General features: G+C 38.0%; 2 protein-coding genes across 2 annotated transcripts; both read right to left on the reverse strand.

Moving 5' to 3' along the window:
- Window positions 1-12,784: 12,784 nt before the first annotated feature.
- On the reverse strand, window positions 12,785-13,129 carry LOC140959359 (uncharacterized). Its single transcript, XM_073417213.1, has one exon. It carries the CDS (start codon window positions 13,127-13,129, stop codon window positions 12,785-12,787), a length of 345 nt encoding a protein of 114 aa, XP_073273314.1.
- Window positions 13,130-14,308: 1,179 nt separating this feature from the next.
- On the reverse strand, window positions 14,309-17,394 carry LOC140959361 (uncharacterized). The gene is made up of 4 exons (XM_073417214.1): window positions 17,248-17,394; window positions 16,519-17,016; window positions 15,195-15,773; window positions 14,309-14,968 (listed from the first exon to the last, which is right to left on the reverse strand). Exons 1-4 carry the CDS (start codon window positions 17,392-17,394, stop codon window positions 14,309-14,311), a joined length of 1,884 nt encoding a protein of 627 aa, XP_073273315.1.
- Window positions 17,395-17,748: the final 354 nt, after the last annotated feature.

Raw genomic sequence — 17,748 nt, forward strand, 5'->3', positions numbered from 1 at the left:
GAAACGGATCAGTTTCACAACTGATCATTCAGTTGGTTATTTTACAAATCTTCTCACATACGTTAACTAATTAAGAATGATTATATCCTAAATCAAAGTGATGTGACTGATATTATAACAAATAGAATTTTACTACGTGGACCCACTTGGGCCATTAAACTTATATACACGACTCTTGCACACGTACACACGTTTTTACTTTAAAAAAAATGGGCTGACACGTGTCCAAAAATTTGAACAGTCACACACATGTGTATTTCTCCCCGCCTCGATTCAGTTCTCTCTTTTACACGCACAAAGATTTTCTCAGAGCAAATACCTTCTCAAAGCTTATTTCTTGAAAATTACAGGTTTCTTCATTATCTGAAATGGCAAACCAAATCCCCGCGCACGTTCTAAATGCTATGGCCATTGATTTTGATTCAACTTTATCAGTAACTAAGGTTGAGGTGAAGAATGTTTTTCTGAAACTAGAATCAGCTGGGCTGAAGACGTTTATAGGGAAATCTTCACAAACCATCTATCCAAAGGAAATCAATGATTTCTATACAAAGGGTTTTGTTACTATTGATGGAAATATCTCTATTACTATCAATAATCAGCTAATGATCATATCTGAAGAAACTTTCGGGGAAATCTTATCTCTACCAACTGAAGGAATTATCAGCTTCTCTGAGGTACAAACTGCTGATATTGAAGAAATGTAATCTCTGTTATCTGCTAATGGACGGAAAATCAAAGTCTCCGATCCTAAGAAAGAACTGAAGCCATAAATTCAATTGCTGGCTGATATTGTTTCCAAGGGCATTCTGGCTAAGGCTGGTTCATTTGCAGCCCTTACTCCTGAAAAGTTTCAAGCCATGACCGTGATAATGGCAAAGAAGAAAATGAACTGGAGGCATATTATTTTCAGTATTTTGTGAAATATGCTTCAATCTACCAAGCAGTCCAGAGGTTATGCAGTTCAAATCAGCTATCTACTGAAAACAAAATGTTTAGTGGCTGACAATGCTGAAAAGCTATCCAAGTTTAAGGTATTCTCTGCCAAGAACATATTGCCACCAAAAACCAAACTGGAACTGTCTCCTGATCAATTCGTGAAGATCAAGAAAGAGATTGGGACGCAGCAGGCTGCTCCCAAATCAGTTAAAAAGGCTACGTCTCAGGCCCAACTTAAATCTACCAAGAGGAAACTGATTGTCAGTGGATCAGATTCTGAGGAAACACATTTTCAGATGATCACCAAGAAGCAAAGGACTCAGAAAACAAAGCTAGTGGCTTCGCTGACAGCTGTTCCTGAGAAACCAAAGGCATCAGATACTCAACAGCCTATTCAGGCTGTTCCCTTGACAGAAATTCCTGCTGATAAGGAGAAAAAATCAGCAAAAGCTTCAGTTCCCTTGACTCAAATCAAACGACCTTCAATTCTTGCTCCTGCTCGATCTAAGAGAATTGTTATTCAGGAAAGAGTGGACTCTACTCACTCTAAACTAAACATTCCACATATTCTTACTGATGAGAAAGGAAAGGGCAGGATGATCAAAGAACCAAGGCCCTCAAATGCTATTCAAACTCATATTGACCTCATATGGGAACAGGTCAATGCCTTTGCTGCATCAAAAATGAACATTTTTGAAGCTTGGACGAAATTTAGAACACATACTTTTGCCAAGCAGCTGAAGAAGAAGTCCAAGCTGAACACATTTATCAAATTGGAGACCACTGTTCTGAGAGTGGTCAAGGCTGCAACAATAACTCAGGCCTTGGAACGCAAGAACTACTTCTTTGATCAAGTCCGAGCTAAAAAGTTGGACCAACTGATCGAAAAATTGAAAGCCAACTATATTCCCACAAGTCCAACTGCATACAATGATCGAGCTGTGATCACTCAGCTAGAAACTGATCTATTAACTCTGCAATCCCAAATATAATTTTGGGAGACGGATCAGGAACTTGTTATTCATGAAGGCACTTCAGAAGATGAAAAAGCTGATTCACCTTCTCGGCACTATGAACCATCTCCTGAACAAGCTGCTACAACTGACGAGCCAGTTCAGAATATGCCTCAACCTACTGCTGCTGATCATCAAATATATTCAGAAGCTGACTTGACACTTGCAAATGTTGATGAGATCATTCAGATAGTAGTGAAAGAACTCCCAAGCAATGCAGCTTCAACAGAATCAGTTGATAGCTCAACTGATCAAGCACTTGTTACATCTCCTCTCCTTGTATCTGCTGAACAAGAGGTTCGAACTGATGTGCTCATTCAATCACATGATGAGCGGACTGAAGTCAATGATGTCACTGAGGAAACTCAGTTGCCTGATTCTCCGCAGAAAGGCTCAGTTAACCAACAGCCAGAACAATCAGTCACTGATCCATCGACTGAAACACAACTGACTCATCCAGATAGCCCTTCTACTGCTCTTATTCTACCTTCTTCCCTTCATGTCCAACAATAAGTACAAATGGAGGATGCGCCTGAGCTTACACAAGAGGTTCCAGAGGTATCTGAAATAACTTTGGTGATATTTGATCAACCCTCCAGAGAACAAGAACCAGGGATGTCTGAAAAAGCCTCTCCTCCTCCTTCCTCTGACATGGATTTAGTCTTTGAAGAAATTCAGAACATGCAGCATAATATGCAGCAGATGATTACTGAAATAAAGAAAATTCAATCCACACAATTATCTCATACTGTCAAATTGGATTTTTCAACTCAATTTGATTCAGCAAAACTGAAAGCTATTCAAGCAAACATGGAGTCTCTTACTCGAACTGTGCTTGAGTTGAAGAATAACAAAGGCCTAGCTCAAAGTCTCTACACAACTCAGGATGTCATCAGTCAAAGAGTTGAGCGATTAAAATTTTCTGTTTCAAATAAACTAGATTTGATGCAGACTCTTTTCCAATCTACTGCCTCAAGTATCTCCTCAGATGTCAAAATTCTTTCCATTGACGTTCGAAGACTATCTGAGAAGGTGGCTCTGTTTGACAAAAAAGGGGAAGAAATCAAAGAAATGCTAGAACAGCAGAAGAAATCCTCCTTTCAGAAGTAGCCATTTCTGTACTCATGAAGTACATGATTCAGTTGAATCTCTTATTTTATCTACATATATGATTCAGATGATCAATCTCTTATTTTATCTATAAAAGAATTCAGTTATTATTATTTTCTGAGTTTTGTCAAACACCATAAAGGGGGAAATTGTTGAAAACCAAATTCTTGATTCTGGAGTTTGACAAACTGATCAACCAACTGATACGCGCAAGTACATTCAACAACTGGACTTAATAACTGAAATCAGCTAACTGATCAGTTGGAAACTGATTTATGCTAAAGCACCCTTCAACTGAACATGTCTAGGGAAAGAACAATCAACCGACAAAGAGACATAGAAGATTGCAACGCCGCACTTAAATAAATACAGCTTAGAACAACGCATTTTGGCGAAAGCAGTTAAGACGCCGCATCACAATAAATGAAGAAAATAATATCCAAGGAATAATCAAGTAAAAAATCAACGGATACAAAGATTCAAATTCATCTCAAGTTACAGTTGGAAAGGAAGCATATAAATAAGTGAACAAAGCAGCTGAGAAGTAGGACCATCAACGCATTATTGAAGCTTGCTGTTACGCTGCTAAAATCACAATTCACAGCTCACGTATATCAGACATATCAGTAGCATCTAAAGCTACACTTTTAGCTTGATAGTACTTTGTAATTCAATCAAGAATATATCAGTTGTGCTAAGATCAGTCACGAACTGATAAAAGCTGTTGTATGCTAAGAGTTTCAGTTTTGGAAGTGTTAAGTCCAGACTGAAGTGGGTCAGTACAAGTCTTGTATTCGATTAAAGTCTTTTGAGATAGAAGGGGTGACGTAGGAGTGATTGAAATCTCCGAACATCCAGAAACAATCCTTGCGTACTTTATTTCAATTTTTTATTCTATCTTTCAGTCAGTTATTTTCCGCAACTACTCTTGGTTTAACTGATTGTCATTGACCAACAAGATTCCGAGAATCAATTTGTCACCAAACTGAATTCAAAATTCGAAAAGATTCATTTTAATTGTGAGTGTTTATTCAACCCCCCTTCTAAACACTCTTGATACGTTAATCGATCCTATCACATTGGTAATAATTTTGAAATTTAATGACTTTGTGGTGTTAAGAAAGTTGTAAATTTCTTGTTTTCTTCCTTCATGACTGTTGGAACATTTACGTTTTAGTGTTAATAAATTATTTAAGGTAAAACTGATCTAAGATAAACTGAACAAAGTAAACTAAGTCACCCAAACCAAACGGAACTTGCTATGTCCACAAGCTAAACTGGTTTATCTAAACTGGACTCGTCAAGAAAAAATGACTAGGGCTAAAACTGAATTATATCAAAGCATTTTTTATTAAGTTATCAGCTTATAAGAAAAACTGATCATACACTCAAGCACACTTTAAAAATTGTATTTGATCACTACATACTATTAAGTTCTAGGAGAATTATTTGTAATTCATTGTATTCGAGAACAGATTGTATACTATTTCTTCGTTCAGTTGAGCAGACTAGGAGTTTCAGTTTGTGTAATATTAAGTACAAATTGAACTTAATTTTTAATAAATTGCTTGTAAAGATCAAAGCCTTCTAGTGTGAGTCTTCCCAAAAGAAAGATGAGGTGACGTAGGAGCTTGAGTTCTCCAAACATCCAGAAAATAAGTTGTATACATTTTACTTTCAGTTAACATAGTCAAGCCATTGTTTGAACGGTTCTAATCTATCAGCTCAGCTTCTTTCTGTACATACTTTGTTAGCCAACTGACATTGATAATCGAGAATATAAAGTTCAGTTTCTAACTAGGTTGAATTATTTTTTAAGAAAAATTTTTATGAATTGTTTATTCAACCTCCCTTCTAACCACGTCAATCGATCATATCAAGTAGTATCAGTACAAGGCTTATTCTCGTCTTTGAAAATTTTCTAAAATGGCTTTATTCAACAAGATCTCAATTTTCTCCAGAGAAGAATTTGATGATTGAAAGATAAGGATGCAAGATCATTTAGCTACACAATATAATGATATGTGATATATCATTACTGATAGACCAATGAAAATTATGGAAGCAAACACTGTCGTTTTTATAACTGATGAAGCACCTAAAAAATTTAAAGGCCTAGAGATGAATGGACAAAATAAGAAGAAAGAAAACCTCGATAATATAACTAAAGACATACTGTAAAAACTCTTGATAATAATACTTTCAGCAAGATTAAGATGTGCAAGACAACAAATGAAATTTGAGAAAAATCGATTCAGTTATGTGAGGGTAATGAACAAACAAAAACAAACAAACTTTCTGTTGCTACAAAGAAGTTTGACAACATCAAGATGAAGCAAGAAGAATCAATGTCTAAATTTGATGAACGAGTAAGTAGCATTATCATCGAACTGAGTGCACGTGGAAAAATGTATAATAACCCAGAAGTTATTTTGAAAATAATATGTTGATTGGCCAAGGAGTCGGATGTGAAAACAATGACAATGAGAGAAACAAAAGATTTAGACAAACTAGAACTACGTGATATGATCCCAGATCTAAAAAATTATGAATTTTAGTTACAAACCAGATAGGATAATCGATCTACCTTTCAGTTGACCAAGGCCTTAACTGAAATGAAACTGGAACCATCAATTTCTAATGAGAAGTCAGTCGAGCAATTGATCATTGATGTCATGTCACTGTTTGTGAAGAAGTTTGGAAACATTCTAAGGAAGACTCAAGGAAATTTTCAAGGCACTCTCTGAAGATCTTATTAGAAGAGAGAATCAACTGATGATTCCAACCTTCACTACAAGAAAAATCACCATTAACAACACACCTACGACAACGGTTTTTACTAAAACCGTTGTCGTATGCTTTTTGACAACGGTTTTAGTGAAAACCGTTGTCATATGTGTGTTTTTTAAACAAAAGAACCGTTGTCATTGACTCTAAAAACCGTTGTCTTTGACACCTAAAAGACAACGGTTTTTATAAAACCGTTGTCTTTTGAGCGTTTTTTAGGGTCAAAGACAACGGTTTATAGAAACATTGTCTATTAACGTGTTTTTTTTACAATTGACAACGGTTTTCTTAAACCGTTGTGGAAAAGATGATGTAAAACGTTTTTAGTGACGGATTTGCTGAAACTGTCGCTATCATTAGCGACGGTTTTATGTAAATCGTCGTGAAATTGAAACTAGCGACGATTTGGCCTACAACCGTCGCTATATATAGTGACAGTATAATATCTGTTGCTATATTTAGCGACAATTTTAATTAAATCCGTCGCATATTTATACTTAGCGACGGTTATTATTACACCGTCGTTAATTTTTGCGACGGTGTTATCATAACCGTCGCTAAAACGTGCTTGATGGCCAATGATGTTGAGCTGGAATCTACCAGTGAACATGTAGTTGCAAAAATAATTTGGAGACAAAACTGGCATTGATTTTAACAACAATGAAAACATATCTGAGCCTAGTACTCAACCAAAGATAAATATGTGCAAAGAAAAGTACATTCACTTTGTGAGATCTAGTTCGGTATATGAACACAATGAACTCATCCCTCGAGTTGTAAAGCCTGTCAAAGATTTGAGTAAAGGCAGAAAGTTTGGTGTTAGTTATGTGCCTGAGATTTCCAATATTAAGCCAAACTGGAAGCCTAACCAACCCAGTTTAGCTAGGTATAACTCGATGAAAGGCAAGCCTAACTAATACTTTAAAATAAAGCCTGTTCAGAAAAGATAAAGGCATATCAATGAAGTTAGAAGGGCCAAACAACATTTTGCATCTAACATAAACAGAACAAATCACACACAGGCATATGCACAAGGAACACAACAAGTGGTCGGTCAGTTAAACTGATCCAAGATTGAGTTTCAAAAGGACTAATTGCATGTTGACTCAAGTATGTATGGTTACCGAGAGTTATTCTTCATTTGTGATTGCAGGGCACATGAACTAAACTAATCAAGAAGTCAGTTTTTGTACTTGGACAGTGGATGTTCAAGGCACATGACCAATGAATCTATAATGCTATCTAAACTAACTCAGTTTACATGACCTAAGATCACTTTTGGAGATTCTTCTCAAGGTAGAGACAAATGTGTGATCATGGCTTATTAATAGAGAAAAAATGTGTGATCATGGCAATTTGGTTGAGTTTTATAAACATATTTGTACTGTAAAAAATATTTCTAGATGCATTATAATAACAGATGATATATGTGGCAATATATACAAAATCAGTTGGACTACTCAACCTAGTAAACCGGTGTGCTTATTTCTTCTAACTTACCAAAGAGCTGGTTGTGACACAAGATATTAAATTGTTTAAATTTCGAAGTTATTACAAATCTGAGAAAAAAATGATTTGGTCACTGGTTTGCCCACAATATGAATTTTCCAAGGACAAAGTTTTATCAACTTGTCAGTTTGGGAAGCAAGTTAGGTCATCTTTTAACAACAAATGGTTAAACTCATCAACCCGAAACTTAGAAATGTTGCATATGGACTTGTTTGGTCATATCTCAATCATGAGCTTAGGGAGAATGAAACACACTCTAGTTATTTTTTATGATTTCTCAAGTTTACTTGGGTAATCTTTTTAAAATCAAAAGATCAAACTGCTGCTCAACCAAACCTTTAAATGAAAAATCAAAAGAGAGCAACAAAATCATATCTGATAGAGGACATTGTTTTTTATGCTAAATCAGATGAGAGTATATTTCTTGGTTATTCTTCAGTTAGCAAAGCTTATTGAGTATTTAACAAAAGAAATTTAAATTTTGAATACTATATGCATATTGTTTTTTATGAAACAATGTAAATTGACCATTCCACTGATCCAACATAACTGACCATTCGGTTTGAAGAGATCAATCTGGAGGATGAGAGTAAAGATGAGGTCCATATCAACAAAAAAACACTTCAATCTCCAGAGCCTGAGTTGTTTGATCAATCAGTTGAACAAGATGTAGTTCCAATTGACCAGTTTGCTGATGCACAAAGAACATTTGAGAACCAAAATGAGCACAACCAAAATGATTCATTTCCACAGGACAACATTGATGAAACTACTTATAAATGGAACAAGAATCATCCACCCAGCTTAGTAATAGAGAAAAAAATATGCTTTGGTGATGATCAGATGATAGATGTTCCATCTATTTTTACACTCTTCTTTTATTTATAACATTAAACCTAAAAATATTGATGAAACTTTAACTTATAATAGTTGGATTGATGCTATGCAAGAAGAACTAATTCAGTTTACTAAAAATTGTGTCTGAGACTTAGTTCCAAGACCTTCTCATCAATTAGTTATAGGTATAAGATGGTTGTACAGGAACAACCTCAATGAAGATGACACGGTAGTAAGGAACAAGCAAGATTAGTTGCTAAAAGATTTAGGCAAGAAAAAGGAATATTCTATGATCAAACATTTGCTCCAGTAGCTAAACTGCAAGCTATCAGGATATTCCTTGAATTTGCCTCTTAAAAAAACTTCAAATTTTATCAAATGGATTTAAATAATGCATTCTTGAATGGACTAATACAAGAAGAAGTTTACGTGGAACATTCACTAGGTTTTATCAACCATTTATTTTTTGATCATGTTTATTAATTAACAAAGCTTTATATGTTCTGAAACAGGCTCCGAGAGCTTGATATCACACACTATCTGATTTTCTTGTTGAACATGATTTCATTATAGGCACTGTTGATAAGTCTCTATTTATGTCAAATAACTCCAAACTGTGTGAAAAGTTTTCTAAACTGATACAGGACAACTTTGGAATGAGTATGATGGGTGAACTGATCTTTTTTGTTAGCTTGCTAGTGAAACAATTGGATAATGATATTTACATCAGTCGAACTAAGTACACTAAAGAACTACTCAAGAAATTTGGAATGGAAACATGTTCCACAGCAAAAACCCCAATGAGCTCATTGGTTAAACTAGACAAAGAAGAAGGAAGAATATAATTTGTAACCATGTATCGAGGCTTAATAAGCTCTTTATTGTACTTAACTGCCAGTCGACTTGATATTGTATTTGTTGTTTGTACGTGTGCTCAATTTTAGTCTGACCCTAAGTAATCTCATTATTCAGCTACCAAGCGAATTCTTAAATATCTTAAAGGCACAAAAAATGTGGGTCTATGGTATAATAAAGACTCTTTTTTCAATTTAGTTGGCCATTCAGATTCAAATTATGTATGGTGCAAGCTTTATAGAAAAAGTATCAGTGGATCATGTTAATTTCTAGGAGACAGGCTGATCTTTTAGTTTAACAAGAAGCAGATTTCCATTGTAACATCCACAACTGAAGCATAGTACTTAGCTGCTGGAAGCTGCTGTGCCCAACTCCTCTGGATTCAACAACAGTTGAAAGATTATGAGATTATTACACATGAGTCACCAATCTTTTGTGACAATACAAGCACAATAACAATCACTTACAATCCAATTATACACTCTAGGACCAAACACATTGATGTCAAGTATCACTTCATCAGATATCATATATTAAAGAAAGAAAGGCTATAATATATCTCAATTGATTTACAATCAGCGGATATTTTCATCAAATTACTACCAGAGATTAAGTTTTCTTAGTTTAGAAATATTTTAGGGTTTATTGAGTTATCTTAATGATTAATTTAAGAGGAATAGACAGAAGTTAGTTTACCTTGAGGTCAGGTGGCTGTCAGTTTAGTTCTCTAAACTGATCTTTGTGTTTTTGGACAAACAGATCTTATCATTTAGTAGATTGATTCTTAACTCATTTTAGTTTCATATCAAATTTAAGCGACATTTGAATATTCAGTTTTCTTAAAATCAGTTTATCAATATTTCTAAAATATTTTGTTCCAATAACAAATTGAAACATGTGTAATGTTTACTACTAAAATACTACTAGAATTTTTTTTGCAAACTAATTTCGAAAATTCTCCTACACATGCATGTGAATAAAAACAGTCCACCATGCGTATTAAAAAGTTATTCGATTATGGAATAAAAATAACTGAAGTTAAATAATTCTTAATTATCATCAACTCTTAGACTACTATTTTGAAAGGAATTCAAAGCCATGCACAAAAGTCTGTCAAAATCCACAACGTATAAAAAGATGCAAAACGTGTAAAAACAATGTTTCACCCATGACCCATAAACATAATATGCGGAAAAATACAAGGCCCTCAGGTTATCGTTTGCACTCCTTGCTCCGCCTACTCAGTCTTCGGTGCCTCCAGTATCTACCTCAACATGTTCACCTGCATCAATCACACATAGCGGGTCTAAAGACTCAACACACCTGAACTTATAGAACAAGTACATATACATAACATACAACAGTGAAAAGTACTGTAATTAAAATAAAATTCATGATTTTAAAAGCATGAACTTAAACATATCGTAACATAAACATATTCAAATTGTATCTCATCATTTAATCATATACATGTTCATTTTCTTTTATTGAATTCAGATCATTAGTTGTGACATTCGTATCAGCTCTAAGTCGATGGATCCATCTACGTATAAGCACGGTACCCGCGACGGGGACATCAGCGACAGCTTTACCCGTCCAATGACCCTTGGCCTTACATATTTGTGTTTGTATTCGTATTCGTATTAGTCACAACCAACTCACCTCCTTCAAAAACATGTCATCGCATACATCACTTGTAAAAATTCATGCTTATACATCCATTTTCTTAAAACCAATCATACATCGTACTATAATCATTTACATAAAAATTCTTATTTATAATAAACATATACATTTCAAAACATGCATTTTGAGATATCAGGACACTGCCAGGACTGCTAACCTATCTCGGATGTAAAATGATCGTTTTGCCTCTAAAACCCTACTTGACCAATTTACCTCTTGACCTTGAAAATTTCGACTCAAAGCCAACCAAACTTGTTAAAACACCTCGAAACATACTTATAACCATTTCCTAGACGTAAACTCGAGCACAAACATAAATTCTATAATTCGTTTTAAAACTTGGACCGAAGTCCCAGTTTCAACCCGAACTCAACCAAAATTAAACCATAGTTCGAAAATCCTAATCGAATTCCGTATGACCCAATTTAACTATCAATAACCTTGCTTACATCGACATATCAACACCTAAAACGAGATGTAAGCGCTAAAACAAATACCTCATCCATACCGGACTAGCGCTGGCACTGCGGCACTGCGGCGCTTGGTTAGCGCCTAGGCGCCGAGCACCAGCCGCGGCGCTAGCCCAGCGGGAAAAATATCCCAAACAACTTCAAAGCCAACCTCTACACCACGCTCAACCTGCCCGGACTAGGCCCAAACCATAATACCCTAGACCACAACCCAACCTTCATACACTGCCCTAGCCATGATCCTCTAACCCATGCTCTCGAATACAAGCGTTGCAAGGCTATTCCTCGATTTATTCCTATCTCAAAACCAACTATGCACGAGCCACTCTAGGCTGCATCTCAGGCCCGCCAGGGTCTACTCCACGTCCCGGAATAGCCTTGCAACGCTGCAACCCTTGAAACAACTGATCGAACCAAAACCCTAAACCGAAACGTGGATGCTTGATCGATCCTTACATGAGCATGATCCCACTTCGATATCTACATCTAGATGCCAACAATCAGACTTGTTTGAGTCTCCTACAACTCGATCCAGGCATCCCCTTCAACCATAGACAAAAACGTGAGAAGCATGACAAAAAAAAATGCATATTTTCGTGTAGAAATCTAGTAAAACTGATTCTCTTCAGTAGAACTATTAATTATCATGCAAACACAATTCAAAACATTATTATGATGTGATCAATGTGAAAAGAAGGGAATCGGGCATGCCTTTGCAATTAAATGCTCGAAAACAATGAAAGCGAGGCGAGAGATGGACACCGGAGGGACGGGATAACGTTTCTTATGAAAATCCTTGAGGAAACCGATCACACCTACTGCGGAACTCATGGAGGCTGCTGGAGGAGGTGGATGTAGCTAGGGTTGCGGAGTGGGCGGTTTTTAGAGCAGTAAACATTAGGGTTTTTGGGCTTAAGTTTAAAAATAAGATGAATAGGATTCCAGGCCCAACATATATTAAAATAGGTCCATCAAGATTAATAGCACACTCGTTAAATGTTTCTTTCAAATTCGATTTCAAAAATAATACCCGAGCCCTAAAAAGGTCCTCCATTTATTAAAAATTGAATACTTGTTTAAAATAGGGCTTGATACGTAAAAAAATATTTTGAAAGGCCCATTTTCGAAAATTCCATAAAAATTCACCATATTTTAAATAATTGAAAATAATTATTTAATAAAAACATTTGCCTCAAACTGTCACCGGTCTCCGTTCCTCGTTCGAGCTTGAAATACTGCTAAATGCCTAATAAAATGCAATCTAGTGATTCTTCAAATAAAAGCACATATTCATGTCATAATTATACATTTAAAAATAATTAAATAAGCATTTTAATAAAACTCTAGATTTGCAAGCAGTCTGGTTATGTCGTTCGAATTTCTAGACCTTACAATACACTCCCCCTTAAAATTGAATTTCATCCTCGAAATTAAAACTTATCGAATAGTTCTGGGTAACGACTTTTCATCTCCGTCTCAGTCTCTCAAGTGGCTAATTCCCTCGGAGTGAATCAGCCACTTGACTTTGACCATCAGGATTACCTTGTTCCGGAGTCTTCTTTCATGTTTATCCAAAATCTAGGTAGGTCTTTCCTCGAAAGACAAGTTCGACGTCAACTGCAGAGGCTCATAATTCAATACATGCGAAGGATTCGACATGTACTTCCACAGTATCAAGACGTAGAACACGTTATGAACCCCCACCAGATTCGGCTGCAACGCAACTCTGTATGCTAGTGTGCCAACTCTCTCTGGGATCTTGAATGGTCCTATGAATCTAGGACAAAGTTTGCCCTTCTTACCAAATCTCATCACACCCTTCATAGATGCGACTTTCACGAACACGTGATCACCCACTGCAAACTCAAGATCTCTGTGCCATTTATCTGCATAATTCCTCTGTCGACTCTGAGCAGTCTTCATTCTATCCCGGATCTTGACTACTAGCTCTATAGGTTGTCTAACCATGTCTGGACCCAACTCAGCTCTTTCTCATACGTCATCCCAATAAATCGGTGACCTACACTTTCTCCCATAAAGCGTTTCGTATGGAGCATACCAATAGATGCCTGATAACTGTTGTATGTGAACTCCACGAGAGGTAACTTTGGCTCCCAGCTGCCCTGAAAGTCGATCACGCAAGCTCTGAGTAGGTCCACCAAGATCTGAATCATCCTATTTGACTGGGTGTCGGTCTGAGGGTGGAAGGTTGTACTGAATAGCAGCTTGGTACCCAGTACCTGATGCAGACTCTTCCAGAATGCAGATGTAATTCTCGAGTCCCTATCTGACACAATGGACACTAGAATCCCATGCAATCTGACTATCTCTCTGATATACAGCTCTGCGATTGTACCGGTAGAAAATGTGCTGACTTGGTAAGCCGATCAACTATCACTCATATGGCATTATACCTTCCAGTTGTCATCGGTAGCCCTGTAACAAAATTCATGGTGATGTTCTCCCATTTCCACTCATGAATAAGGAGCGGTCTCAGCTTTCCTGAATGTCTCTGATGCTCTGCTATAACCTGCTGACACGTCAAACACTCAGACACGAAACGCAAAATATATCACTTCATGCCTGGCCACAATACAAAGACTGCAGATCTTTATACATCTTCGTATTCCTTGGATGAATAGAGTTTAGGATGTTGTGGGCTTCCCTCAAAATGTCCTCTCTTAGCGAATCACCGCTAGAAACCCACAGTCGGTCGTGGTACCTGACTATGCCATCTCAACTGAATACAATCTCAGACCCTTAGACTCATCCATCTGCCTCCACTTCTATAATTGTTCATCGGAAGTTTGCCCTACTCGAATCCTGTCCTTCAGCTTCGACTGCACTGTCAGGGTAGAAAGATTAGGAGCATCGCACGTCCATAGACTGCAAGCTCAAATCTCTGAATCTCCGACCGCAATGGTCAATGTACAGACAACTGAGCAATCACTGCATTCTTTCTACTCAAGGCATATGCGACCACATTAGCCATACCCGGGTGGTAGCTAATGTCGCAGTCATAGTCCTTCACTAGCTCCAACCATATCCGTTGTCGCGTATTTAGCTCTTTCTGTGTGAAGAAGTACTTCAAACTCTTATGATCTATGAAAATCTTGCACTCTCCCCATATAGATAGTGCCTCCAAATCTTTAGGGCGAACACTGCTGCTACTAGCTCGAGGTCATGAGTCGGATAATTCTTCTCAAGAACCTTCAGCTGTCTGGACTCATAGGCTATCACCCTATCATGCTGCATCAGAACTGCGCCCAAACCGAGCTTTGAAGCATCTGTGTACAGAACAAACTCTACCCGCCCTGATGGCATCGCTAGAACTGGCGCTGAAATCAATGCAAACTTTAGCTTCTCAAAGTTCTCCTGGAACTCTGATCCCCAAACAAACTTCACATTCTTCTTTGCCAGGGCGGTTAAAGGTACTGCAATAGAAGAAAAACCATGAATGAACTTCCTGTAGTACCCAGCTACACCCAAGAAACTACGGATCTCTGTCACACTCTTAGGCACGGGCCATTCTCTGACCGCTTCAACCTTGATAGGATCAACCTCTACTCCATCTAGAGAAATTATGTGGCCCAAGAATACCACTCTATCTAGCCAGAACTCACACTTGCTGAACTTGGCATATAACTGTCTGTCTTTCAAAATCTGTAGCACGGTCCTCAAGTGCCGACTGTGTTTCTCTCTACTCTTCGAATAAATAAGAATATTGTCTATGAAAACTATGATGAACTGATCCAAATACAGCTGAAACATGCGATTCATGAGATCCATAAAAATATTTGGCGCGTTAGTCGCTCAGAAGAGCATCATTATAAACTCATAGTGCCCATAACGCGTTCTGAAAGCCGTCTTGTGCACATCAGACTCTCTCACCTTCAGCTGGTGATATCTTGATTGAAGATCTATCTTTGAAAACACTGCTGCTCCCTGGAGCTGATCAAATAAGTCTTCAATCCTAGGCAGAGAATACTTTTTCTTGACTGTGACCCTGTTCAGCTTTCTTTAATTGATACAGAGTTGCATGTTGTCGTCTTTCTTCTCCACAAACAATATCGACGCGCTCCATGGAGAAAAACTTGGGAGAATGAAAACCCTTGTCCAACAAATCCTGAATCTGATCATTCAACTCTTTCATCTCCGTAGGTGCTAGAAGATAAGGTGCCTTAGAAATCGACATTGTACCCGACATCAGCTCAATAGAGAAGTCCACCTCTTGGTCTGGTAGAATGCCTGAAACATCCTCTGGAAAGACATTGGGAAAATCTCTGACAACCTCTACATCCTCTGGCCTCTGACTGACTGGCTCAGATACTGACACAATACAAACGATAAATGCTTGGCAGCCTCTCTTCATAAGTTTTCTCGTGCAGATGCAAGAAATTATGTGTGGCATCAGCTGGTTCCTGCTGCCTAAAAAAAAGGACTTCCGCCTGGGTGATCGCACAGAAACTGACCACTGCCGAAAATGTATCGAATCTCCATTCGTCGAAAGCCAATCCATACCCATAATGATGTCAAATTCAGGCATCAGTAGCACGACCAGATCTGCCTGAACAACATTCTTCTGCAATCAAAGCTCGGATCTCTTCAATACCCTCGACGTAAACATCTGATCATCGGAAGGAATAGAAAATCTAAAACCCAAATCCATGGCCTTTTGTACGATCCTCAATTGCTTGAAAAAAGTCTCGAATATAAATGAATGTGTAGCTCCGAAATCTAGCAGTGCATAGGTAGCTATACCTGAAATAAATATCCTTCCTGCGACAAAATATATCATCAAATCCGTTCAAGCCTAATAAATTCAAGATGTTCCATCAATAAAACCCATAATTCTCGATAATTCTCCAATTAAACCTTAAGATTCTCGAATTTTTACATTTTTCGAGCCAAAACTTTCGAAAATTAGCACTTGAGCTCTTAGAATTTTAGAATTTGTAGATTAGTCCCTGTACTTTTTGGATTTTGCAATTTAACTCTTAAGATTCTTAATTAATTCAATTCAACCCTTAATTCCACCTATTAGAACATGCGACCTACTTTATTCTAAGTTCTCGATCCCAAAAAAAATTTCCTCAATAACATTCCATGCAATCAAGGCGATAAAATAAAAAAAATATTTTAAACAAGAGTGTTACCGGTGATCAGTGTCGAGTCTAGCTCCGCCTCCACCTCCTCGGCATGCATCACATAGGCTCTGCAAGTAGTAGGGCTCTTGTTCCTAGGGCAGTCCGCAGCTTTGTGGCCCTTCTCCATGCAAATGAAACACTTGAATGTCCCACACATGCACTTACCATAGTGGAACCGGTTGCACTGCTTGCGGGGCTGTCTCTCCTCCGGCTTAGGAGCACCTGGAGCCTGTGGTGGCTTGTGCTATCCCGATTTCTTGATCTGCCCTTGGGGCTTCTGTTGCCCCTGTTTCCTGGGTGGCCTTGTAAACTGCTTCTTCTGAGGCTGTGAGCTCTACTGGGCCTGATGCCTCTTCCGTTGCATCTCCACATCATATCCCTAAGGGCCTGCTCTGCTTGAAAAGCACAAGCAGTGGCAGCATCATAAGTAGCTGGCCTCATCAACATGAAATCTTGGTGTATAGTGGGTCTGAGGCCATCCATAAAGTACCTCAACTTATCCACTGCATCTCTCTCAATAAGGGGAACAAAGTGACAGCCCCGATCGAACATCCTAATGAACTCCGCAGCAGACAAGTCCCCCTTTCGGAGGCTCATGAACTCTCGTGCCAGGCGTCCTCGGACATCAGCTGGAAAGTACTTGTTGTAGAAGATGTCCTTGAGCTGATTTCACGTGAGGGTAGCCAAATCCACTCCGTGCATTGCTCCCTCCCACCATGGGGACACATCATTCCTCAGCATATACGTGGCGCATATGACTTGGTCTCCATCTCTCATATCTAAATATCGGAAGTGCTACTCCAGTGACCGAATCGAACTCTCTGTTACAAATGGGTCATTAGTGCCCCCGAACTTCTTCGGGTTGAGCCGTCTGAGCTGCTCGTATATATTAACCTGGGGTCTCGGAGCCTGTTCCATCAGTCGCGCAATACCCTCAAGAACTCGGGTAGCGGGGTCTCCTGGCGGTGGTGGTGGGAAGCCTTTGTCACCCTTTGGATTTCCATCCTGCCTGTCTGTACTAGGAGCTCTTCTAGGAGGCATAATATCTGAATACAATCTAAATTCTAGACGTAACCCATCATGCAATTCAATCTAACTTTCAAAACATTTAATCCCCAAAACATACGAACAACTAAACATGTACTGTAAGTCATATATCATGTAAACATGTAGGGGATAGTATTAAACTATTTAAAACATTCAAAAATATTTAAACTTACAGACTTGAGGTTTGACGACTGAGCTTCTGAAGCTGGCGGTGGCACAACCCTTTACAGGAATCAGGCTCTGATACCAACTGCAACATCTACTACTAAAATACTAATAGAATTTTTTTTGCAACCAAATTTCGAAAATGCTCATACACATTCATGCGAATAAAAATAGTCCATCATG

The sequence above is a fragment of the Primulina huaijiensis genome, chromosome 15 (genome assembly GCF_012295235.1).
Source record: "Primulina huaijiensis isolate GDHJ02 chromosome 15, ASM1229523v2, whole genome shotgun sequence".
In the NCBI taxonomy this organism is placed as follows: Eukaryota; Viridiplantae; Streptophyta; class Magnoliopsida; order Lamiales; family Gesneriaceae; genus Primulina; species Primulina huaijiensis.

Excerpts from the sequence above, each read along its gene's own strand:
- LOC140959359 (XM_073417213.1), bottom strand. The coding sequence starts at position 13,129 with ATGAAGACTGCTCAGAGTCGACAGAGGAATTATGCAGATAAATGGCAC.
- LOC140959361 (XM_073417214.1), bottom strand. The coding sequence starts at position 17,394 with ATGCCTCCTAGAAGAGCTCCTAGTACAGACAGGCAGGATGGAAATCCA. Across the intron at positions 15,774-16,518 it reads GTGCAACCGGTTCCACTATG|GCAGATCTGGTCGTGCTACT; the intron begins GTAAGTGCATGT and ends AATGTTGTTCAG. Across the intron at positions 14,969-15,194 it reads AGGGTCACAGTCAAGAAAAA|CTGTATTTGGATCAGTTCAT; the intron begins GTATTCTCTGCC and ends CGCATGTTTCAG.